Source organism: Tenrec ecaudatus, chromosome 5 (genome assembly GCF_050624435.1).
Source record: "Tenrec ecaudatus isolate mTenEca1 chromosome 5, mTenEca1.hap1, whole genome shotgun sequence".
Taxonomy (NCBI): domain Eukaryota; kingdom Metazoa; phylum Chordata; class Mammalia; order Afrosoricida; family Tenrecidae; genus Tenrec; species Tenrec ecaudatus.
In genome coordinates this window covers 105,834,169-105,858,844 of record NC_134534.1, presented here as the reverse complement: position 1 = coordinate 105,858,844, position 24,676 = coordinate 105,834,169, and the positions used below count along the sequence as shown (strand labels likewise).

Here is a 24,676-nt window from a genome sequence, read left to right as displayed (position 1 = left end):
AACTTTTGCCAATTTGACTTTTGACACAAAACAAAACCACTGTTTAAGGTGTACACTCAGTGCCATCAAGTTGCTGCGGACTCAGAGCAACCCGAAGGGACAAAGTGGAGCTGCCCCTGTGGGTTTCCGAGATGGACTCTTGCCAGGAGGAGAAGGCTTCTTCTCTCTGGTTCTCTGAATTGCTGACCTTGACATTAGCAGCCCAACTAAGAACCACTGTTCCCCGACACACTTAAAACTATCAGCTGGGCAACCCATTCTGAACCAGTGTGGTGTTTCTTGTCATCATAATTGAAACTCGGTGCTGCATAGCAATAACTCCCGCTTTCTTCCTCTCTTTCTCTTCTGGTAGCCACGAGTAATCTTTGATCTCTCTGTATTCGTCTCTCTCTATATTGTGGGATCTTTTATATTTGTGAGACCCATGTAATATTTACCCTTTCGTGATTGCCGTAGTCCACTCAGCAGAATGTCTGCAAGCTGCATTCATACAGGAGCACGTAGCAAGGCTTCACTTCTATTGGTTGAGTGGTCTGGTAAATCTTGCAACTACTATTCTTATCTTTATTTACTCATTTACTTATAAATCATTTTCTTGGAAAGTGGGAGCTGGCGTTTAATTATTTAAACTAATTTTTGAGGATCTCCTGGGATTCTCTCCCCAACCTTTTCTATGGAAAGTTTTTATCATACAGATAAATGGAAAGAATAATACGTGAGCACCTATGTTCACACCATTGGCACAACAAGGGTTAACCTCTTTCTATATCTGTGAACATCCTGCAATCGGAGGTACTTCTATAGATCTCTCCCCAAATAGGGGCGTGCTCTTACATGGCACTATTGCTGCTCTTAAGAAGCGTAATCATGCTTTCTAAAATCATCTAACAATGAGTTCATAATTATCGCAATTATCTCAAGAAGTTTTCAAGGTTTTTAACATTTCAAATCAGGATTTAGTGAAGACTCGTGCAATGTGTATGATTATGTCTGTTTGCCTTACTGTAATCTAGAATATTCCTGCTTTTCCAGCTGTCACACGTGACCCGACTTTTTGAAAAGCTTGGACTGGTTTTGGGAAACATTTGAGATTTGTCTGATTTGTTCTGTATAGTCTTTTCTAGATTATATTTTTATCCTAATAGAAAGTTAGGTTTTAAGACTTGATTATATCCAGATTTAACATTTTTTTGCAAGACCAAGTCATAGCTGACTCTGTTGATTTTATGCTGAGTCACCTCAGTGGTTTTTCCGCCATTAGTCCTTCTGGCCAACTTTGACGAGTTATAGAAGGCAGAGATGGCAAATTGTATGTGCAAATACATTTAGCTTTATCTGAACAAAATGGCAGAAAGAGAACTTAGAGCTCACATGAAAAAAACCGATGTCTTTCAGATGCGAGGGGGTCCTTCAAAACTTATAGAAAAATTGAAATAAAAGATATTGGAATTTTTCTATGATGTTTTTGGTTATCCTTCATACATATCTTCTTTACCATAAGCACTAATATTTCTTAAAGATTCTTATAAAACTAAAAGGTCATGAAAATCATTGAGTGGAAATCATGACATTTAGTTTGCGAGCCCATTTTCAGTTTTGGAAGGGAAGTGTGGCCTCCCTGCCATGAAAGATAAGGGGGCTATTCAGCTGGTCCCTGCTTTACTCCCCGTCTCTCGCTAAGTAGTGTAGTGTTTGACATCTTCGCTGCCCTCTGACTCATGGTGATCAAAGCACAAGGGAGTGAAACACTGTGTGCTGCTGTGCCCTCCTCAGCTGGGGACTGAACATCACTGTGACCCTTAGTATTTACATTGGGTGAGTTTTTGCAACGAACTGCCCAGCTTTCTTCCTAATTCACCTTAGTCCACTGCAACCTGCTCCGCATCATAGCGACATGCAACCCCCCACTGGCAGATCGGTGATGGCCACTCCTGATGAACTGCCTTGTCCAAGAATTGAAGCTGGATCTCCCAGCGGGGAAGGCCAGAATTCTACCATTGAGCCACCAATGCCTCCACAACCTAGCATACTGTTGTCTAATTATAATTTCACAGTAGATCCGGTGATCTAAGTGGATACAAGGATGAGCAAATTCTCCATTCTTGTTTATTTTAAAAATTTACTTCTTAATCAGTTTTAATTTGTTGTATTTCTTTGTTAACAGAGGGGTAATTACTGCTGCAGCAACCTTGTAGCGTATTCTTTAACACCCATTCTCTCACACAGCATGCTCTTACATCTAAAAAGTCAACATCTTCTTCCCGGGAGTCAGTCGCTGACTTGCATATCCCACTTTTAGGGTTCTCTCCTCTCTATTGAGTTCACACAGGGCACAGTAGTTAGCCCGCTGCAGCGCTGTTTACCTCTCTCCTGTATCTGTGCATCTTGTTGAGCCTCACAGCTTTAGTTTGTGTTTTTCTGCTGCAATCACTATGGTGATCTAAAAGTGCTGGAAATATCTAGTAGTTCATTTTTGTTTCTAAATGTATTCATTCGAGTGGCACTTATGCTATGTTTTGTTCCTTAGCTGGTTTGTATCTCATTGTATTTTCATCATCTCAATGTTGAGTTTATATTTTAGTGATGTCTTTGATATTAAAGTCATCTGTGGGCATAAACAGTTATGAAGAGGTCATTATTGTCCATGTATTTATTTTCTTCTAGGCCAAGTTCTTTGTCTGCCTTCTGTAAGGCATTGCTGTTGTTGTTGTCATTTACCATTTATTTACATTCTTTTCCTTTTTGCAGGTTGTGTTCTCTGGGAAGCCCTCTATAATGTGGTTTCTGTGTAGGAAACGTATTGGGATGTGCACTGGGTCTCAGCTCCTGTGGGGGGTGAGAGAAGCCAGACTAGGCAGAGGGAGAAGCTGGAATGTGATGCAGGACAAGAGAAGCTTGAGCCCGGGGCCTCCGGAGCTTCATGGACTGTGCACGTGGTTCTGTATTGAGGACTGGGGTCCTGACCTTTGTAGCCCTGCATAGACCAGTCTTGGGAACACAGGCTGTTCCCAGGAAGTGGGTGAGGTCTTGAAGAGGCAGTTTTCTTCAGCTGAGGATGCTCTGAGTAGCTCAGGAACGAGTGTTTCTGGGAAAGGTATCTAAGAGATGGAATTCAGAACTAATAGGGTTCATTTGATTTTAATGGTGGTACTTCCCAGATATTTATTCTATTTCCTCTGATAGGGTAGGCTGCTGCTTTATTCTCTTCTCACTCTATCTAAAATAGGTGTGTTTTTCCCTCTGGTGTGTGTGTGTGCGCACGCATGCATGTGTTGTAGTTGATATTGTTGATGGTGATGATGATGATGATGCCAGCTCTCACTAGTCTGAGAGGATGACCAGCAGCCTATACAGGGTTGGGTAACAGATGAGCCAGTTGAGGTAGCGTGCTGCCCTGTTAAATATGGGGTGAGATAGCTAAACCCAAAAAACTGAACCCATTGCCGTTGATTTGATTCTGACTCAGAGACTCCACATAGGGTAGCAGATAGTCATTTTTCTTGAGGTCGGGATTTTATATCCAAATTACTCAGCACCATTTGTTGAAATGCTATCTCCATTGATCTTCAGAGTTATCTTTGTCAGAAAGGTGTGTGTTTGTCCCAATTTTCTGTTTTGTTTCACTGCCCTCTTGAACTGCCACAGGGAAAATCTCAAACTGTCCAATTTAGTGACAATGAATCCTTGTACCCAGTAAAGCTCTCCCTCTCACTTTGTTATTCTCAATGGTCTTGCCTAAATTTTGCTCTTTCCTTCCCCATTTAATATGAAAATCACCTGTCATTTCCCACACAATACCTGCTGGTATTTTTATTGCGATTGTGCGAGTCTAGAACATTTTAAGGGCAATGATTTCACTACACTATTGACTTACCAATTGCAAGTGGTCGGCACTCACAATTAAAAGTAATTTGATAAAATGGGGCTCCAAAGAGCTCCTTCCCTGCCCCCCAATTAAAATATATCTCAAGGCAAATTAAAACCAGACCTTCAAGGATTTAAACTCCTACAAAAGACCTAGTTAGAGAAGGGGTTATTATCTCTACTGGTTTTCCATCTAACAGCCAAGTTCAGAGTTTTAAACCTGGGAAGAGTAAGCTACCTCACAATGGACTATTGTAACCTTAATGCTGCAGTCCCACCCGTTAAAGCTCCCATACTCAATATTATTGAAACTGCTTACTCTGATAAACACTTTACACTCACAGATTTAGCTTATATGTTCTTTTCAGGATCTTTTGGGACAATCTTTTGGCCTCGATTTGTCTTTACCTTCAAAGGGAAACAATATGAGGGGGTATCCCCATCCAAAACAGAATTGCACTGGGCGGAGCAAAGTTTTGATAGTACCCATCTCCCCCCGCCCCCTCAGGCCCCTCCCACCGGCGAGTAACTCACTCTAAGTTAGTGTACCCAGTAATGTCTGGGAAGGCTCTCTCTGGTCACAGTGAATTTTTTTGTGAAAGCAGTTTCGCTCTAACATCATTTTTTTTTTTTTTGTGATGGACAATTTCAAAGAACAATGTGTGGCTGTGAAATTTTGTTTCCTTCTTGGGAAAAATGTTGCAGAAACTGTCGTAATGTTGGACACAGCTTATAAGGACAGAGCTATGGGAAAAACTCAAGTGCACAAGTGGTTTTCTCATTTCAAAAAATGTGAAATGTCAGTTGATGACACACTTGTTTTGGATGTCTCTCAGCTTCCCAAACAGATGCAAATGTTGATTCCCAGCTCATTTGGAGTTCATTCCACCAGGTCAGACTGTTAATCAAGCTTTCTATTTAGAGGTTCTGAAAAGGTTGCTTATAAGTGTGCAACAAAAAGACCTGATTTATGTCAAATGGGGGATTGTTTTTGCCACCACAACAATACACCTACTCATGCAGCCATCTCAGTGCACCGGTTTTTAGCCCAAAACAGCATGCCTCTCTTGTCCTGTGCATCTTACTCATCTGACCTCACTCTGTGCAACTTCTTTTTGTTTCCTTGAATGAAGAGGGCCATGAAAGGACTGTGATTTGATGATGTAGAAGAAATGAGGGAGGTGCTGTCAACCATCTAAACAGAGGAGTTTGAAGAATGTTTCCAATAATGGAATCACAGATTGGATAAATGTATTAAGTGTAATGGAGAGTACTTTGAAGGTGATGTTGTGTTTTATATAAAAATTGAATACACAGCTTTTAAAACAAAAAAAGTCCAGGTTTTTTGGGTACTCCCTCATGTACTGACTATTCTTGGGATATCTCAAAAGCCTTCTCACCATGCAGAGTCTTTGTAGAGAAGATGGTAATCCCACCTAACTCTCTCCCATCTGTCCCACCCAGTAGTGCTGGTATGACACTGATAAATCCTCCTTATTGGGCGCATTAATTTACTTGTGAAGGAGCTCGCACAAACGGAATAGGCCCTTATTGCTCCACGCATAGTGAAAGACCACCAACTTGGTTACAGTCCTAAAAACTAGTAAGCGGGGTGGCCCCATTGCTGAGCCTGTCAAGACCAGCTGCTGACTCGATGCATCCCGTGTCTAACCAAGCTTGACCCTCTGTAGGGTCATTTGCATATCATCTTTGAAGTGATGCTATTTCAAGTCGTTCTCTTTTTAATCGGGTTGTTTGTTCCATGCCACCGTTTTATTGAGTTTTAAGAGTCTTTGTGTTGCTCTGGATACAATTCCCTTTTCACCTCCACAATTTGTCAAGACATTCTCCCAGTGGTGGGTTTTCTACTCACTTTCTTGAAGGGATCCTTTGAAGTACAAAGTTTAAAATTTTGAGCAAATCCACTTCAGATTTTCTTTTGTCCTCTTTGGTGCTGTCTCTAAGAAGACTTTGTTTACCTGAATGCCACAAAGATTTATGCCAATTAAGTCCATGATCCATCTTGAGTTATTTTTGTGTGTGTAGAGTATGGAAGGGATTGGATACTCCCTTTTATCTTTTTTTTTTTTAAATCACATTGACACTTTGGTTGGCTGTTCTATTTTCAGGTGATTTCTTATTTTTCTAGATTAAGTTTTCTTACAGAAATATTTTAATAAAATGTTTCCATCCAACAATATTCACTGCATACCCATCAACAAAAAAGAACCAGAGCAAAACAGCCAGCTTATCAGATGACAGTGATTTAGAGGGGAAAAAAACAAACTAACAGACACTGAAGCACATCAGTGAAGTCCAATTAAAGTTACATTCCTTCTTATGGGCTAGAAGTCTGATGAGATACCAAAATAGAAATTAAGCAAATGCTGAAATATTGAGGTCAGAATACCTCTGTAGAAGCATCTGGCCTCCAAGACATTCTAGTTTGAGAGTTAATTTCAGAGTAAGACATAAAACATGTGAAGAAAGGGGGGAAAGCTAGACAGCGAGGGGCTATAAAATTCCCCGCATGCTTTGATCTTAATAAAACTAATCTAGAGGTTTTGTTATTTTTCTTTAAGCAATTACCAAGAATGAAATCAAAGGTAAATAAATAGAAGGCACAACACTTTTGCTGTTTGTTTTTCAGACTTGGGGGAGGGTTTGTTTCACAAATACAAATTAAACATAGAAAACTCCCTGAGACATTGTAACAGTTCAAGAGAAAAGCATATTAGTTGCACTCTTCACATTTAAAACTAATTCCTCACTACTTTCATTTCAATGGCAAAACCCAGTAGATTTTGGTATTGTTTTATGATATCAAAAGGAAAAAAAAAAGCCCTCTAATGCAGTGGTTCTCAACCTGTGGGTCACGACCCCCTTGGGGTTGAATGATCCTTTCACAGGGGTCGCTGATTCATAACAGTAGAAAAATAACAGTTATGAAGTAGCAGTGAAAGTAATTTTACGGTTGGGGGTCACCACAACACGAGGAACTGTATTAAGGGGTTGAGAACCACTGCGCTAACACTTCCAAATTCGTTTCTAATCATACTAACAAGAACCAAATTTGTCCATTTTTTCAATGGCAAGTTCTCTACACCAGAACGTAGTCATTGCCTCTCAAAAGAAGAAGCAATGAAATAGATTGTGTTTGAACCATTGAATGGTATGATGTATGGATGATATGCTAATAATGGTTTGGGAAAAAAGAAGAAACAATTTCCGTGTTTCTTGCCATCAGAATGTCGTATCAAATTCTGTATTTCTGACAGGCTTTTAAAACACGTAGAACATGAGTAAGAGTATAATCAATGGGGCTGAATTATACATGTAGAAGTTGTTGAATTGGAGATTGTTTTTGTGTGTATATTTTTGCCACAATTAAAAATAATTACACTAGCAACATTGAATATAGGAAGAAGAAAATGTTCTAAAGTTGACTGTGGTAATAATTGTACAGATTGTAATATGATTGAACTATTGAATTGTATACATGTGGAAGAAGGCCAATACAACTGTTAAAACCAAAAAAGAAAATGAGTAAGAAGTATTCCAATAAATGAAACATACCAAATGTCAATGATAACCACATTTTGTTGGGGAAATGGCTGTTTTGTTTTGTTTTTAATCCAGTCTGTATTTGCAAGAAAATTCAGCCTTTATTTTCTTCTTTACTAATCTGTTTTCCTAAAATAGCATTCTACCAAATTGGAAGTGAAGGACTAAAAGGTCATACTCCATGATCACAGAAGAGAGAAGTGTACAAACGTAAACAGTTTGTAACAGACTAGGGTCACACTCCAAGACACCAGAAGCTTGTTGAAGAAACTCACTCCTCTGCAGGAACCAGGGTTTGTATGGCCATGCGCCAGCCAGTGAAGATGTATTCCTTCCCACTCCGAGTCCTGACTTCTGCACCGGGCCTTCCAGGGTAAGGCCTATCCACTGCCTAGCCCAAGTTGAGGGCCTCGAGGGCCGCAGGTGGTCTCCTTCCCTGGCGGCTTCTCTTCTGGCAGACTTCACCTCTGAACTTGATAGGTCTGTTGCTAAGAACCTTTCAAACTGGTTCAGAGACATCAAGCACAACAAAACCAAAATTGGGTAATTAACATCCCACCGTGATTGATGTGCAGCTCCACCATGTTTCCCTAATTTTGAAATGTTGAAAGAAATCTTTAAACACTGATTTGTCCACCTCATGAGGCTTGGTGACTTGCCCACGTGTTTCACAAGTTTTCGAGATTCAACATGACCTTAGTTGCCAGCCTCACCAGTTGATCTAGAGTCCCTCTGTGGTGTGGAGAAATATTTATTTGTTGTCCTAACTCTCTTTGCTCCCTCTCAGGTCGCTGCGGTGGAATCTGAGATTCTGGCGTAGGCTCAGGGCAGGTCTGTAAAGCTGGGATTTTAACAACATGAGGTGGGATCCCAGTAATTGGAAACACTGCACTGGGTGGAAGTTCTTACCGGTCCCAGATGCTCAAGAAATTGTCCTCAGGTCTTCCTGCACTGTCTGAGCCATGCCCGCAGGGGCCAGGGAAGAACTCTTGTGAGCGGCCTCTCAGGAGCAGTTTCCCCGAAGGCAGGCTCAGATTGTTCCTCCTGGATTTCAGGTATGGGATCTTGGTCTGGTTCTGGTCCAGGATCAGGTTCTGGTTCAGAAACCGGTTTCTCTAAACCGGTTCTTTTAAGTCATTGCTGGGAGTCTGATCATAGAATATTCCAGCATCATCAGGCACCAACTCTGGTATCTGCTGTCCCTCTTCAGGCTCCTCTCCTTCTTCCTCAGATTTCTTTTGAGGCTCAGAGACAAAGCTAACAAAGACATGGATCTGACGATATCACTCGGAACATAGAATTTACTTGTATCAGAGCCCTTAGGAGCAAGGACAAATGTTTTCATGAATCTCATCGAAGTCTGGTTGTTGTGAGAAAGCAGTTCCATCACCTGGACCACCCAACCCCATAGAGAATAGCGCGAGCATCACCATGGCGGATCTTAGGGTGGCAGTTGGTACTGTTTCGAGATAACATTTTCCTCTGTGTTTTCTTTGGTCCCTAGACAGTATCTGCTGGTATTCCATTTGAACGCAAGCCTCCATGGGCATAAGAAAAGTTATTTCCATTAAATCTGTGCAGCATGCCTGGGTCCTGCTTCAAGTATATAACACTGTCTCACAAATTCCCACCTCAATGGCAGAAAACTCTAATGCACTGTGTCCATCTAGGAAGGTGATTTTATGTGAAGTTTTTTCCTAGAGTGGCAATTAAATGAGCATGAATGCTTTGGAAATTTTTCCCACCACAAGCTACAGAATTTCGGACTCACAGCTGTGGAGCGTTCAAGGGAACTCAGGGCGATCAAGGAAAAAGATAAGCACATGCCTTAGTGTTGTCAGCAAGCTATTTATTGGGGCCACACACATTGACAGCCATGCCAGGGGTGCTTTTCCCCAGCAGGAAATCTTCTAGGGGCATCTGGAGCAGGGAACCGCTAGAAGGAGAAGAGGCCATGCGAAATTCCCGAGAAGAGGAGACAGGATTGAGGAGAAGCTCATGTGTGCTTTACATGATGTCCTGGGCAGGGTGGGGTGAGGCATCTCTAGGTCACTCAACTTTAGGGTTGTTTCATAATTGTGGGTTGCAGGTGTTGAATGCACTTTTGTAAGCAGGTAAGCTGTAAGTGGCTAGAAATCTATTTGAACTATGTTTAAGATAGCAATGTAATGTGTACAGCTTTGAGTTTGTTGCTGACTTTTTTTTGGCTAATGGGTCTCAGTTTGCTGTGGAGAAGTAATGTAAAATGGGACCAATACCCAGAGGTCATGCTTGCCTCATTTATAGAAAACAATGCTTAAAACACACGGAGTTGATATTTTTCAGGTGACAAAAAACCTCCAGAGAGCTATTTTAGCTGCTCAGTGAAACCTTACCCTTCGTGCATGTCACCTCATGGGAAAGATGCCTTTGGCAGATGGCTCCAGGCATGCGGGCTGTGCTGAAGCCACGAGAAAGGGCCCAGTTTTACCTCATACCTGCCCCTTTTGTCCGGATGCCTGGAATCTATTCGGAATCCCCTCCGCCCCCACTTGTCAACACTTCATGTTGTTGGACTGTGTCACACGATCAAGGGAGGCTGGCCAAGAAAATATTTGACTTTCCACCCTCTCTGGAGCAGGAGCCCTGGTGGCATATTAGTTATATGTTGGACTATCAGTGACGAGTCAGCAGTTCAAAACCTGCCCCATGGGAACAAAACAGAGCTACTCCTGTAAAGAGTTACAGTCTTGGAAGGCCACAGGGCCAGTTCTACCCTGCCCCAAGGGTCCCTATGAGTCCCAGTCCAAATCGAGTCAATGGCATTAAGAGAGCACCCTCTCTTGATGGAAGCATCAATAGAGAAGGGGATAGGCATTGCTTTTAGGTGGCCAGTACACCGTCTGCCTCTTGGGAAAAACAGAAAATTGCCGTTTAGCAACGATAATGTTACAAAATGCAAAAGAAGTGCACAGTGACCATAGTGGATGCTAACTTTTCATTGTTGAAGACTGAAATAAAAAGTAACATACCAAAGAAATTAAAATAACCACTTGTGATAAAACGAGTAACAGCATTGTATAGTATTAGAACACCATCAAATATTTATGTTAATAAAATTGTGTTTCTATGTTCTTTGTAGTTTCCCATCACCAATTGTTCTTGGAATTGGACAGGTAAGTGAAAACTTTTAACTCTTCTCTAAACAACATAAAATAGTGACACATTTGATCTCATCCTACAATTTGGGGATCAACTGTATTTGCATATGTTTTAGTTTCCTAGTGCGACAGTGACAAAAATGTCACTTGTAGGTAGCTTTGGAGAACAAAAATAATTGTTCAAATCAGAGTCTAGGCTGATTTGATTACTTCTTTGTTGACTCTGGGTATTCTTGGGTCCTCTGGTAATCCTCACCTGTCATTTGTGTTCCTAGTATGTGCCCCTCTGGGTCCAGTGGGCTCTTTTTATAACTCAGGAATGATTAGATTTAGGCCCACCCTGCATTGGCATGACGTCATTAATGTCACCAAGAAAACTTTTTTTCTAAATCAGATCATATCCACAAGAATAAAGGTTAGGATTTCAAAACAATGTGGGGTAGATAATTAAGCCATAATCATGAGAGGGAGAGAAGGGACTTATTGAAGCTTTAAGATCTTTAGTTGAATCTAGAGATCAGTAGTGGTTCAGTGGTAGAATTCTCACCATCCTTGCCGGGGGGGTAGTGGGGGGTGGGGGTGGGGGCGTATCTAGGTTTGATTCTCAGTCAGTAAACCTCAAGTGTGACTACTACCTGTTTGCCAGTGGAGGCTTGTGTGTCACCTGTGGTACAAAGCAGGTTTCATGGGAGCTTCTGGATTAAAAGAGACTAGGAAGAAATGCTTGGCTATCTGCTTCGGGGAATCAGCTAGTGCAAATCCTATAGGTCACAGAGGTCTGTCTCACATTGCATGAGAGTCTGTGAATCAGCGCTCAACTGCATGGCAGCTAACAACAGTTGGAGTAAGTGCTTTGAAGCAAGAGGCCACAAGCCTCAAAGCCTCCATAGTCCGTGGGTAGCAAATGAGTGGACTGATGAGCGTAGGGCAGAACTGGGGTGAATACTTGTCCCACTTGCCCGATGTGCTTGACATGTAGTTAAAGGCATGATAGGAAAAGGAATGGAGAGAGATTTTTCTCAACACAAGGAGGAAATCCAAAACATTACATCAAATCTCCCAATTTGCAAATGCTGGTGACTAATTCAAATTTTTGCAAAATATGTGGGGACAGAACAGAAAATATCTTTGCAGTTTATTTACAGTATTTCCAAGTTTAGCTCACAAAGTAAGAGTGAATTTGGATATTCTTTTAAACTAAGGCCATTTGACTTTCTGAAATTTCCCATTAATGTTAGTTTGTGATCTGTTTAGTCTTCTGGACATTTGTTGCTGGTTTACAGTGACAGGCATAAAAGAGATTTTTTTTTGTTTCCTTAAACTTAAAGTAGAAAAGCTTAAAATTAAGATACTTTTATCAGCTAACTACATTTTAATTGTGAATTTGGAAGAGCCTGTCATTGATATGCTTTTTTCAGTGACAGGATGCATAGTTTTCAAATGCTGATTTTAAAGGATAATAAGAAGGGGGAGAATATTATTATAAAATGGTTGAATATATCACCAGAGCATTTGCATATTATTTTTTAAATATGATTTTTATTATCATTATAAGAACCTTTGCTAAATACTTTGCTCTTTTAATAATGTCATATTCTGAGAATCATATAAAATAGTAAGGTGTAGGTAGCTTGGTAAAATATATAGTTCAGTGTGGAGGACTTAATAAACTCTTCTTAGGAAGGGAATCCAAATACTTAATTTTCATCTAGCTGCAGTAAGGCTTCCTCATTGTTGTGCTGAATTTAGCTCTCTGGATCGAATAAAGACTACGCCCACTCTTCTCTTACAACCATCTCATCTAACATCTCACAATTATGATAGTAAAAAAATCTACTATGTCATGCATTAACACAGTTGGTCTGACAAAATGAACCTGAGACAACAGTGCTGGCCGTGATGGTTAATGTCACGTTGCACCATGATACGCAGTGGTTTGGGCAGTTATGTACTGGTGTAGTCATCTTCTGCTCCTGCATAATGCTGAGTGATTGTTTTTTGCATAAGTGACATGATATTTGGAACTTAACCAGTCAGTGAGTGAGGAGTAGGTGTTCTGATTTTTTTGCGTTTTTTGGTTATTAAACCAGCCATAGATCAATGAGAAAGGTGCACATAGGACAACGTACTTCAAACTTAGTTCTTTTTATCCTTTTGTACATTGGTCGTGAAATCAGAACTGGAGCACAGTATGAAGGACTGGTATTGTTGTTAGGTGGCATCCAGCCGGTTCTGACCCACAGAGACCCACGTCATGACAAAACGGAGCACTGCATGCTCCTGCACCATCCTCACAATTGTTCCTATGCCGGAGCCCATTGGTGCAGCCACTGTGTCCATCCATCTCATTGAACTTCTTCCTCTTTTTCACGGCCCCTCCCCTTTACCAAGCATGATGTCCTTCTCCAGGGACTGGTCTCTCCTGACAATGTGTCCACAGTGTGTAAGACGGCGTTTCGCCATCCTTGCCTGCAAGGAGCACTTTGGCCACACTTCCTCCAAGATGGGTTTGTTGGTCCTCTGAGCAGTCCATGATGCTTTCAGTGTTCTTCTCCAGCACCACCCTTCAAAGACCTGGATTCATTTTCATTCTTCCTTATTGAATGTCCAAGTGTCACAGGTGTCTGAGGCAGTGGGAACTGTGATGCCCTGTTGACTCACTCCCATGAGGCTGGGCTGGCTGTGATGGCCCCGCTGTTGGGGGGCCCTGACTGGGGGGTATCCATCGGGGGTCTTTTGGTCTGGTTGTGGAGTCAAAACAATTATATTATTATTCACTCTCATTCCAGTCTCATCCCTTAGACTTATAATCCTGTTGCTCCATGGCCCCTCCCTTCCAGCTTGCTCCTTGACTCGCAGGCCAGGAATGACTGTGTTGGACAGGGTTCTCTAGAGGGACAAACCAGATTGCTAGTAATTATATATAAATATATTTATAAAGATAGATATATAATACAAGAAATGAACTGTTAAATTATATACAGATAGATAATACAAGAAATTGACAGTTAAATTATAAAGAAGTGAGTCACTAACAGTCCTTTAAGGCTTGAGAGCTGCCAGTTGCCAGTCCCCTTCTGTAGAGAGAGCTGGGCTATATATATCCAGGCAGCAAACAGCAAGGCAGGTCTCCAACTGTCATCAACTGTCGGTCCCCAGCTCCAAAGATGAACATTCCAATCATGTGGGCTTGAAGGGACCTCAACTTACAGCGACACAGTGAAAGAATCATTTGCCCCCCAGAGGGGTCGTGACCCACAGCTTGAGAACCGCTGCCTTACAGTAAAAAATATACTATCTCAAAATTTCCATGACTATATATAGAAAAGAGCTTTTTACAAAGACATGTACATGCAAATATATATAGGAGGATGGGGAAATAGATCTATGTGTCTATATTTATAGGTCAAGTATTAAGGTGGCGGAAGGACCTTGGGCCTCTACTCAAACACTCCCTCAATGCACGAATACCTTCTTTTATTAAATTGGAACTCTATGATGCTCACTCTCCCGACACAACGGCTGGAGCCAAAGTGGGTGAACAAGTAAATGTGGTGAAGAAAGCTGATGGTGCCCGGCTATCAAAAGAGATAGTGACTGGGGTCTTAAAGGCTTGAAGATAAACAAGCGGCCATCTAGCTCAGAAGCAACAAAGTCCACATGGAAGAACACACCAGCCTGTGTGATCGAGTGGTCCCAAAGGGATCAGTTACCAGGCATCAAAGAACAAAAAATCTTATCATTGACTGCACACCTCCATGATAGGATCGCTGAAGACAAATGGGTGCATAAGCAAACGTGGTGAAGAAAGCTGATGGTGCCCGGCTATCAAAAGAGATAGTGTCTGGGGTCTTAAAGGCTTGAAGGTGAACAAGCGGCCATCTAGCTCAGAAGCAAATAAGCCCACATGGAAGAAGCACACCGGCCAGTGCGATCACGAGGTGCCCAAGGGACCAGGTATAAGGCATCATGCAAAAAAAAAAAACAAACTATATAAGTGTGTGTATGTATGTGTATATATGTGTATATGTATATATATATCATATTAAATGAAGGGGGAAGTGCAGAGTGGAGACCCAAGGCCCAAGTGTCGGCCAATGGAGATCCCCTCACAGAGGGGTTTAGGAGAGGAGATGGGTTAATTAGGGTGTGAGGTAGTATCGATAAAGAACACAGCTTTCCCCCAGATCCTGGATGCTTCCTCCCCCCAACTACCATGATCCGAATTCTACCTTGCAGGGCTGGATAGGACAGAGGCTGTACACTGGTACATATGAGGGTTGGAGGTACAGGGAATCCAGGGTGGATGATACCTTCAGGACCAAGGGTGTGAGGGACGATGCTGGGAGAGTGGAGGGTGAGTGGGTTGGAAAGGGGGAACTGATTACAAGGATCCACATGTGACCTCTTCCCTGGGAGAGGGACAGCAGAGAAGGGGGGAAGGGAGACTCCGGATAGGGCAAGATATGACAAAATAACGAGGTATAAATTACCAAGGGCATATGAGGAAGGGGGGAATGGGGAGGGAGGGGGGGGGAAAGAGGACCTGATGCAAGGGGCTTAAGTGGAGAGCAAATGCCTTGAGAATGATTGGGGCAGGGAATGTATGGATGTGCTTTATACAATTGATGTATGTATATGTATGGATTGTGGTAAGAGTTGTATGAGTCCCTAATAAAATGTAAAAGAAGAAAAGAGAAAAAAATGATTAGGGCAAAGACTGTACAGATGTGCTTTATACAATTGATGTATGTATATGTATGAACTATGAAAAGAATTGTATCAACCCCAATAAATTGTTAAAATAAAAAAATTTTAAAAAAAAGAAAAGAGCTTTTTAAAAGATCACAGTGATTATGTGATGATGTGCCTTTTGTAATCACCAAGGCAAACACATTCACGCCACTCACTGATTTGCCTTCAAAGAAAGCTTGTCCAATTGACAATTAGTGTGGGAGAAGAGATCTACTGATTAGTTAGATCTAATTTTAAAAGTGTGAATTATTGAATGTTTTAAGTAAACACCGTATTGTTCCTTAGGCATATATTTATAAGGTAAGGTATACATACAGAATACAATTTTACTTGAGGCTGGACCTGGGTAATTTAAATGTATCTTAAGCATTTATTTTGTAAACTCATTAGGAGTAAAGTTTAGGATTATAATTATGTTGAGAGACTATTAAACAAATCCTTGCCTAATATGGTGAAATTGAGTAACTTCTAAGATTTGCATAGGGAGATGACATTTTAAACTTTTTATTCCATAGTAATATAATGTAGAATATTTGTAATATATTTGATTTACTCCAGATTAATAAGATATGATTGAGACATTTTTGGTAGTGCAGACTAGATATAATAGGAAAATTGATTCTTTTTTGAAATCTACTTTCATAATTTGCTTTGGTGTTATGGAAATATTAGACTTCTAAAAATCTTCTTTACTGTAAGGTCAAACCAGAGATGATGAACATAGTAACCGGTGCGGAGGTAGAAGTGGAATAGTCAAGGACTGGTGTGGGAATGAGACGTCTAGCTTTATAGTGAGCATATTGCTCTCATTTTTGACTATGTAAACCCAACCTGAGAAAAATGTCTGCAACAGGTTTCACTTTCTAAGCAATAGTTTCTACAGTGTATATAAACATTGGCCAATTAGTAAGAAAAATACGTATTTCACCTTAGAAAAACGACGGTTAAGAAAAGGAACAAGAAGTTCACAAAATAGGAATTTAAAGAGATATATATTTTGTATGTGTGGAGTTTCTTTTGATGCTGTTTGTCTCCACCCCACCCCCACTTTATGGGATGGGGTGGGGGGGGTCCTAATGGAGGGGCGGCCCTGTGCTGCATAGACTGGCGGGATGTCCGGGCTCCATGGCCTCACCAACTGTTCACTCTGTCTGCTCTTTCTCGTGAGTGGGCAGCATTCCCTTCCCCTGATTTCCTCAAAGGATTGAGAAAATGTGTTTATGTGAGTTTATTTGATGACTCCATTGGACGGTAAATTCTTATGGAGTCCATGTAGTGCAAATAAATTAATTTTGATAGTCCCCAAACAGTTATTTTTCATGGAATCTAGAAAATGAATTTTCTATATCTGTTTTTGATGACGGTGTGTCCCTCTGATCATGTTTTTATCAGAAGCAATCTTTCTAGGCTTTTAGCTAAACTTTCTCTCTCTCTCCCTTTAGATGGCCGCTACGATAATGATACTGTACGTGTCCAAGCTAAATAAGATCATTCATTTCCCAGATTTTGACAAGAAAATCCCTGTAAAGGTATGTCATAAAAGGACATGTAGCTATGATGAAATATGGGAAAATACTTTGGAATTATAAATTGATTTCTGGTAAAGTGCATACATATTGTCCTTATTTGCACTAGGTTTGAACTTCTTAATACAGATTTTCTATTATTTAGTTGCTCAATTGTGTAACAGAATACTGTTAAAAGTGTCTGGTAATTTACACTGAATAAGTTCTCTGTGTCTTCTGAAAAGACAAAGCTCTAAACCAGGAATTGGCAAACTACCCCGCTTTGTGGACCGGACTGTCTCTGTGGTAACTAGTCAGTGCTGCCATGTGTTTTGTGCTGGCTTGCATATATTTTATGACTTAGTGTAATTTCAAAACATTTTAGACTTGTGAATTATAATATCTACTTAGAAAACGGACAAATATACATGCACAGCTAGATGAATATTTATCCTTATAACCTTTCATCGCCTAGACCGTGAATTAAGATCACAAACCCTCTTCATCTGCTTTTCTGACTTTAACAATAGTAGTTTTCTTACTTGCTTTGTAATTTTTCTAAATTGCTGCTCAGCACCGGTTTAGTTTTGTCTACCTTTGAACTTTTAGTAAAAGTAATCAACACTATTATCTCTTACCTTCCTTCTCTCACTTAATCTGTGAAGACTCATGTTATCATGTGTGGCTGTATTATTTTCGTTTTATGACTAAAGTTCGTTGATCTGTTTTGATGATACATTGGGCTGTTTCAGTTTGGGGTTGGCAAAATAAAATACGTACTTAGAATGCATTGGTAGTGTAGGTTCGGGTGCATAAAAACACACCTTTCTAAAACATAGGCTTCTGTGATTTTGAAAGATGGCTATCTGTGGACCTAGGAGGCACAAATGGTTTTCATTTGGTTGCTAAACTAAAGGTTTTGTTGGTTCAAGCCCACCCAGCTATGCCTTGGAAGGAAGTTCTGGCAGTGGGGGAAAGCTCTGACACTGTTTCCTTAAGGATTCAGTCAAGATAACCATATGGAACAGTCGTACTCTGTAACACATGGAATTGCCTTGCGTCAAAATCAACTAACAATAACAACAGAATTTCAATTTGGCAATTGTTTACTTTCGGAACTTTAAAGATACCCACATTTCTGGCTACTATTGTCTTGCTCTTGTTGTCTGTGTTTTTAAAAATTTTGGTCTAGAAATGTATGATTATGTTCCCAGTTCTTTTGTGTTTTTGTAAAAACATGTATGTGTATGTATTCCAATAAACTGTAATTTACAAGAACAAGTGCGGTCTGGATGGGTAGACCCCCACTCTTTCCCAGATATTGTCACGAGCCATTCTTTGTGAGAAAACTCTGATGGAAGTTTGAGGTTAATTTATGTAGTATTTGAATAGATGACCACAAATAACTTGCTATTTTTTGAAACAAGAGTCACTATTGTTGAATTACATGTAAGAATAGGGACAACTATTTTTTTAATGCCCGGGACTGCTGAAGTTGTTGGTATCGCTAGCTGTGTTAACTAATAAAGAGGAATGACCTAGCTCTGTTATTCTCTTTTTGTATATCTGCTTTCTTGAGTTATGTGTTTTGCAAGACTAACAACTTCTTTCACTGCAATGACCTATTTACAACATTAATGCTGACTATCTGTCCACATGGACTTCTCCAGGTGAGAATACACAGATATCAAAATGACTACATCTGTGGGCGGAGACAGCAGAGAAACTCAATATCAACAGCCAAAATGAGGTCAGGGGTTGACTGTGGAACAGAGCATAAATTGCTCATATATGAGTTCAAGTTGAGGCAGAAGAAAATGGAAACAAATCCATTAGAGCCAAGATCCGCCCTTGAGTATATCCCAGTTGAATTTCAAGCACATGTTAAGAATAGATTTGACACATGGAACACTAATGACAGAGGCCCGATGAGCTGTGGGAGGACAGAACTGCATACAGGGAGAAAGAAAAAGGTCAGTAAATAGACAGGAAAGAAAGGAAAAATGAAAGTGGATGTCAGGAGAAATTTTGAAACGTGGTCTTTATCACAGAGTATCTAAAGCAAATGGAAGAAAAAATGAAAATAATGAGCTGAACAGAATATTTCAAAGGACACCTTGATAAGACAAAGTAGAGTATTGTAATGAAATGTGCAGAGACATGGAGTTAGAACACTCCAAAGGAAGAACAAACTCAGCCGATCTCGAGCTGAAAGAACCGAGGAAGTAATTCAAGCCTTGAGTTGCACTATTATAAGAGTCTGTGAGCAAAACAGTAGACATTGTAGGAAGCATCCAAAGAAGGTGAAAACAACACACAGAGTCACTGTACCGAAAGGAACGAGTCAACATCCAACCATTTCAAGAGGTGTCACCTGATCAAGATTCAGTGGCACTGACAGAAGAGGTCCAGGCTACACTGACGGTGACAGCAAAGAACAAAGCCCCAGGAGTTGACAGAATACCAATCGAAATGTTTCAACCAGCTGAGGAAGCAACTCAGCCACCTGTGTCAGGAAATTTGAAAATTAGCCCCCTGGCCAACCAGCTGAAAGAGGTCTATATTTGTACTTATTCCCCTGAAAGGCAATCCAACAGAATGTGCAAACTACAGAACAATATCAAATGCAAGGAAAGTTTTGCTGAAGATCATTCAATGGCTGCAGCAGTGCATGGACATGGAGCTGCCAGCAATTCCAGCCGGATTCCGATAGCCTTGAGAAGAAGAGGACCCCCAGCACACGGCGGTGTGCTCGGGCCGAACCTGCTGATGGCCTGAGAGGCAGTTATTTGAGCAAAACAAGGGAACCCTGTCATTTGAGTCAGGGAAAGCCTGCATCAAGGTGGCATCCTCCCCCCAGATGACTCATTCTGGGAGTTGGACTGGCTGAGGAAGAATGCCGCACCAGGATCGGAAAGGGTTATTAACAACTTTCGATACACAGATGACACAACTTTGCTTGCTGCAGGTAAGGACGACCTGAAGCACTTGCTGATGAGCCTCAAGGATTGCAGTCTTCAGTATCGATTACAACTCAACGTAAAGAAAATCAAAATATCACAACTCCGTGCTAAGTGATGAAGAGGTAAAAATGGCCAGTGATGAATGTTGCTTGGCTCCTCAGTCCACTCTCATGGAAGAAGCAGTCCCTGCACAGACCTGTGTGAAGTGTTGAGAAGCAGGGTTGTTACTCTGAGGTTAAGGTGCGTCTGACCCAAGCCATGGCATTCTCCATCCCCTCATGTGCATGTGGAAGTTGGACATTGAATAAGGAAGACCAAAGGAAAATTGATGAATTTGAAGTGTGCTGGCGAAGAATATTGGATGTACTGTGGACTGCCCAAAGAACAAACCAGTCAGCCAGAATGCTTCTTAGAAGCAAGGATGGTGAGAATTGGTCTCACATGCTTTGGACATGTTACCAGGAAAGACTAGGCCCTGGAAAAAAACACCATGCTTGATAAAGTACAGACGAGGAGGCCCCTCGATGACATGGATGGACACAGTGGCTGGAATAATGGGCTCCAACATAGAACAATCGAGTGTGTGACACCGGACTAGGTAGTGTTTTGTTGTATCGCACCAATGATTGCTATGAGCTGGCACTGACTCCGCAGATACTAACTGCCACGACATTAAATCGGTTAAGAAGATCTGAGGTACTGTGTGGCTTTATGAAAAGGCACTTCTGCTTTTCTTTATGAATGACTAGGTCTTACATTTTGTATCTTTCTTCAATATATTCTGAATAATATTTTTCTGAAAATCAGAAAGTAATATAGTAGCCCTGCACTCCGTAAGCCGAATTCCAGTGCTACTGGTTCATTGTTTGACCTTGCTCAATATTTACTTATTCTAGGCTTTTAAAACAAAGCGACTCCAAATATGAGCCTGATATAACTTTTTTTGGAGAGGTTCATAAACCTTATGACATTGCAGTAAAAGATACAAATCTTTCCCTTTGTTCAGAAAACGATGTAGGAGGATGCTTTTAAAGTTTACAGAAAGATGTTTTATCTTTCATTTTCCATGAACGTTTCTAAGCCCTTCCCCCTGTAGATGTACAGATAAGTTTGCCCATCACTTCATGGGCCTCCTACAGCTTGCACACAGACCTCGCCAAACTAGCCAGGGTTTCCATTTCAGAGAGAGCCGGTCCATATACTTCTTAGGGGGTAGGTCAGAAGTGTCCCATTACTGTCCAGCGCCCCTCTCCCACATCCCTCATTCCCACTCTGATTTTGCATGTCATTGCCCAGTAGTTGATCTCAGGGAAAATTCACAAATGTGTGTGGATTCTAGAAAATTCAGTTATTACAGGTTCAGACTCAGGCAGTGATGGGATTCAAATAATTTACCAACCAGTTCACTGCCCTAATGACCATTTTAAGTATAAAAAAAGATAAACTGATTGTATGAGCCCCCAATAAAATGATTTTTAAAAAAAGATAAACTGCAAGGTGGTTTATTATTTTATAAGTTAATGCTTAAAAAGGACAATCAAAGAGGTTGACAAAACTAGATTATGTCATATGAAAGAGCTTTAAAATATTAATAAAATATTAAATAATACCTGACAAGAACATGAAACTGTTGGCCATGATCTTTCCATATTGTTTCTTGACTGGCGTCCTCACTTGCAGCAACCTTCGCCTTCTTCCAAGCGTCAACGCCGTGTGATGTAGCCTTACCCATCTTCCCACTGTGGGGGCAGGATGCCATGCCTTTAGAGGTGGGCCAATTAGACAATAGTCATTGTGTTTGGTATTTTAAAATCAGGCAACTTCTCTTCTCTGAACACATTATATTCAGCTCTGAAAGCACTTTCCACTTCATTCAGCTGAATTTATAGCAATTAGTTTGACAGTGTCTTTCACTCTTTAGATACTTCCAGGAATTGCATAATTCACTCATAATAAATAGCTCATGGGAGTTTGGGGTGTAACAGAAAGCTGAAATGAGTGACAGTGTGTCACCCTTTGGTTGCTTGGCATGTTTTCTCTTTACCTTAAACATCTGTTTACTGAATTAACAAACAAGGGAGTAAAAATGTAGCATTTCATCAAAACTATGAGTTTCATGAAACGAATAGAGAAATATTACAACCACAGCGGTGTCTATTTGTACCTATGCATTGCTAGCGGTGCTTAGAATACACTGTTGTGCAGGTGAACATTAAAAAAAGAGTAAGCAATGTACATGTATGTTTTCCATATTGGGTGGCTGTCCAGCCGCCCACCTTAGAGAAAGTCCTGATTATAAGTCCCATCTTAACAACTGGTTCCCCGAACTCAACAGAACACTAGGTATCGATCCGTTCTGCCAAACCAATGCAAACCAGCTGAATCCCACCGCTGAACGCATGTCATTTTCCTACATTCCGGGGAGGGGGTACTGGGCCAGTGAATGTAACCATTTTGATACTTGAAGGAAAATGTATATTTGGAATTATAACCTTGTTCTTTTTTTTCCTTAAAGCTGTTTCCTCTGCCTCTCCTTTATGTTGGAAACCACATAAGTGGATTATCAAGCACAAGTAAATTAAGGTAGAGTATGAGATAATGGTAGATGGGAGGTTCTTCATTTATTTCCTCCTAATGATACAAAGAGGAGTCCTGGTGGTGGTGTGGTTATGCATTGGTGGAATTCTCTGTTTAATTTGATAATGCTTTTAGGAATGCTGGAAAATTTATGTTTGTAGTCTTTGTATTCAAGTCTGAACATGCCAGGCTTGTAGACTTCAAGGTAGAGAATGTCTGGTTTATCTAGCAAGATCCAGCAACATGCACATGGCTCTGTATAACTTTCAACTTCATTGCTGTTTTATAAAAATAATATTCTATCAGATTTGGTTGCAGTCAAGCTTAAACCAAACCAAACCCAAAGCCCGTTGTCTATTGGGTTGCATTTGACTGTGGCAGCCCCAGGTGCCCCAGTAGAGAACTGCACCACGGGGTGTTCAGGGTCCAGTCTTTACAGAACAGATTCCTAGGCCTTTCTTCCTTGGTGTTGGTCAGTGGGTTTGAACTTCCAAACCTTACTTAGTAATCAGACACTGACTACTATGCCATCCAGGGCCTTAGGTTTACTGCCGGGCAAATAAATGGCACGTTACTTTTGAAGTCTAGGCTCTAGACGTCTGTAATTTGTCTTTGCTTGTTTGGGAGTCCTTTGCTTGATTGTATGTCTTAGAAATCACTGGAAAAAACAGCAACATGCAAGTGTTGAAACAGAGTCATCCTATCAATAGGAAAACAGGACATAGAATATTAAAGGGTCTTTAATAACTCATGGAAATTTTCCATCATCTTTCAGTTCCGTTTTCCTATAGATATTTTGGACCCCTTTCACATATAGCACATACACATGCATGAAGACCTAAATAATAAGAAAATTAGGCGTTTGCAGAGCATGAGGAAAACTTGTTTGTATAATGAGAGTGAGAGAGAAACAAGTCAGAAAAAGAACAGTGGGAGAAGGGCATAGAGCTTGGGAAATGAGAACTTCAGTCATAATCTTTTGCTCCTGCTTGGAAAGGACAGGTTGTGAAAAACAAAGTGTGGACTGTTTTTTTTGTTTGTTTGTTTCTAAGTAATCAGTCATAATTGATTTGTTGGGATAGTAACTTTTTTCTTAATGGTATTTTGACTAGTTCAAATTTGGAGTAAAGTGGCTTATTGTAGATGATGAAGAGGCCTGGTGGTGTAGTGGTTATGTGTTGGGCTGCCATCCAAAAGGTTGGAAGTTCAAACCCCCCAGCTGCTCCTTGAGAGAAGGACAGGGCAGTCTACTCCCTTAAGCAGTTGCAGTGTAGGAAACCCACAGGGGGTCACTTTGCGTTGGCATCAACTCGATGGCAGTGAGACTATAGATGATGCAGGAGATAGATGAGGCTTTCTACTCTCATAAAGAGGTACAGTCTTGGAAACCCACAGGGACAGTTCTAGACTGCCTTATAGGTTTGCTGTGAGTCAGAATTGACTCGTGGCAGTGAGTTAAAAAATATTGTAGATGCTACTCCACTTTGCCATGTATCCTCTTGGTTGGTCTGTGAGTTCACCTGCCGCCGGGAAGGATGACTTCTGTTAGCACTAGCATCTGCCTGCGTCACACCTTGGGGGCTGCTGTCTCAAAACTAGGATTCTAATGCCAGCAAGCTTACAAGCATGAGGCCCCAGCAATGATCCTGAGAAGAAAGACAGAGGATTTACTTGTCTAGGGTACCCTGTAATGTGTTTCTCCATCCTTCACATTTTCCCCAAAGTAAGGCTTGACTTGGTGGTGAAATCGCTTAGGCACTCAACTACTAACACAGACTGGTGGTTGAAGCTCCCCGAGAGGTCAGAAGCAAGGCCCGGTGGTCTGTTTATGAAAGGTTGCAGCTTTGAAACCCGTGTGGAGTGAAGTTCTACCCTGTGCACTGTGAGTCGAACCAACTCCACAAGTTTGGTTTTGTTTGTTTACAGTTGGTTCTAGAGGTTTGAATTTTCAGGTAAGAGTACTTCATAGGCGATGCTAGGTTCTTCTATCGTGGCGTACACGATACACTATCCTACTTTCAGTGATAGTTAATTAATTTATTCTACTTTAAATTATTTTAAGGGGTTAATCTTTCACCTAATGATGCTCCTTGATGCTCATTGGCTAGATCTATAATATTGGTAGAAATTGCAATATGGTAACTTTCTAGTTCTCACATTCCTTCTTCATTTATTGTCTAAAATTCTTAAATTAAGACAAATTTTAACTATCCCATTCAGGAAACTCAGGATAAATACTGTGTTTCTAAATGTCCAGAGTAATAAATTAGTGTCCCATTCCCTTCCGTATGACCAGAGAGGATTGTAT

At 40.9% G+C, this 24,676-nt stretch overlaps 1 protein-coding gene and 1 pseudogene across 1 annotated transcript in view; one reads left to right on the top strand and one right to left on the bottom strand.

The window, feature by feature from the left end:
* SLC35D2 (solute carrier family 35 member D2) overlaps positions 1-24,676 on the top strand; it is a 74,755-nt gene that overhangs the window by 10,740 nt on the left and 39,339 nt on the right. The window contains exons 2-4 of the mRNA XM_075549804.1: positions 10,550-10,583; positions 16,766-16,852; positions 22,307-22,374. Of these exons, the coding sequence (XP_075405919.1) occupies positions 10,550-10,583; positions 16,766-16,852; positions 22,307-22,374 (189 nt within the window). The remainder of the gene's footprint in view (positions 1-10,549; positions 10,584-16,765; positions 16,853-22,306; positions 22,375-24,676) is intronic.
* Positions 7,820-9,012, bottom strand: LOC142448503 (ras GTPase-activating protein-binding protein 1 pseudogene; annotated as a pseudogene).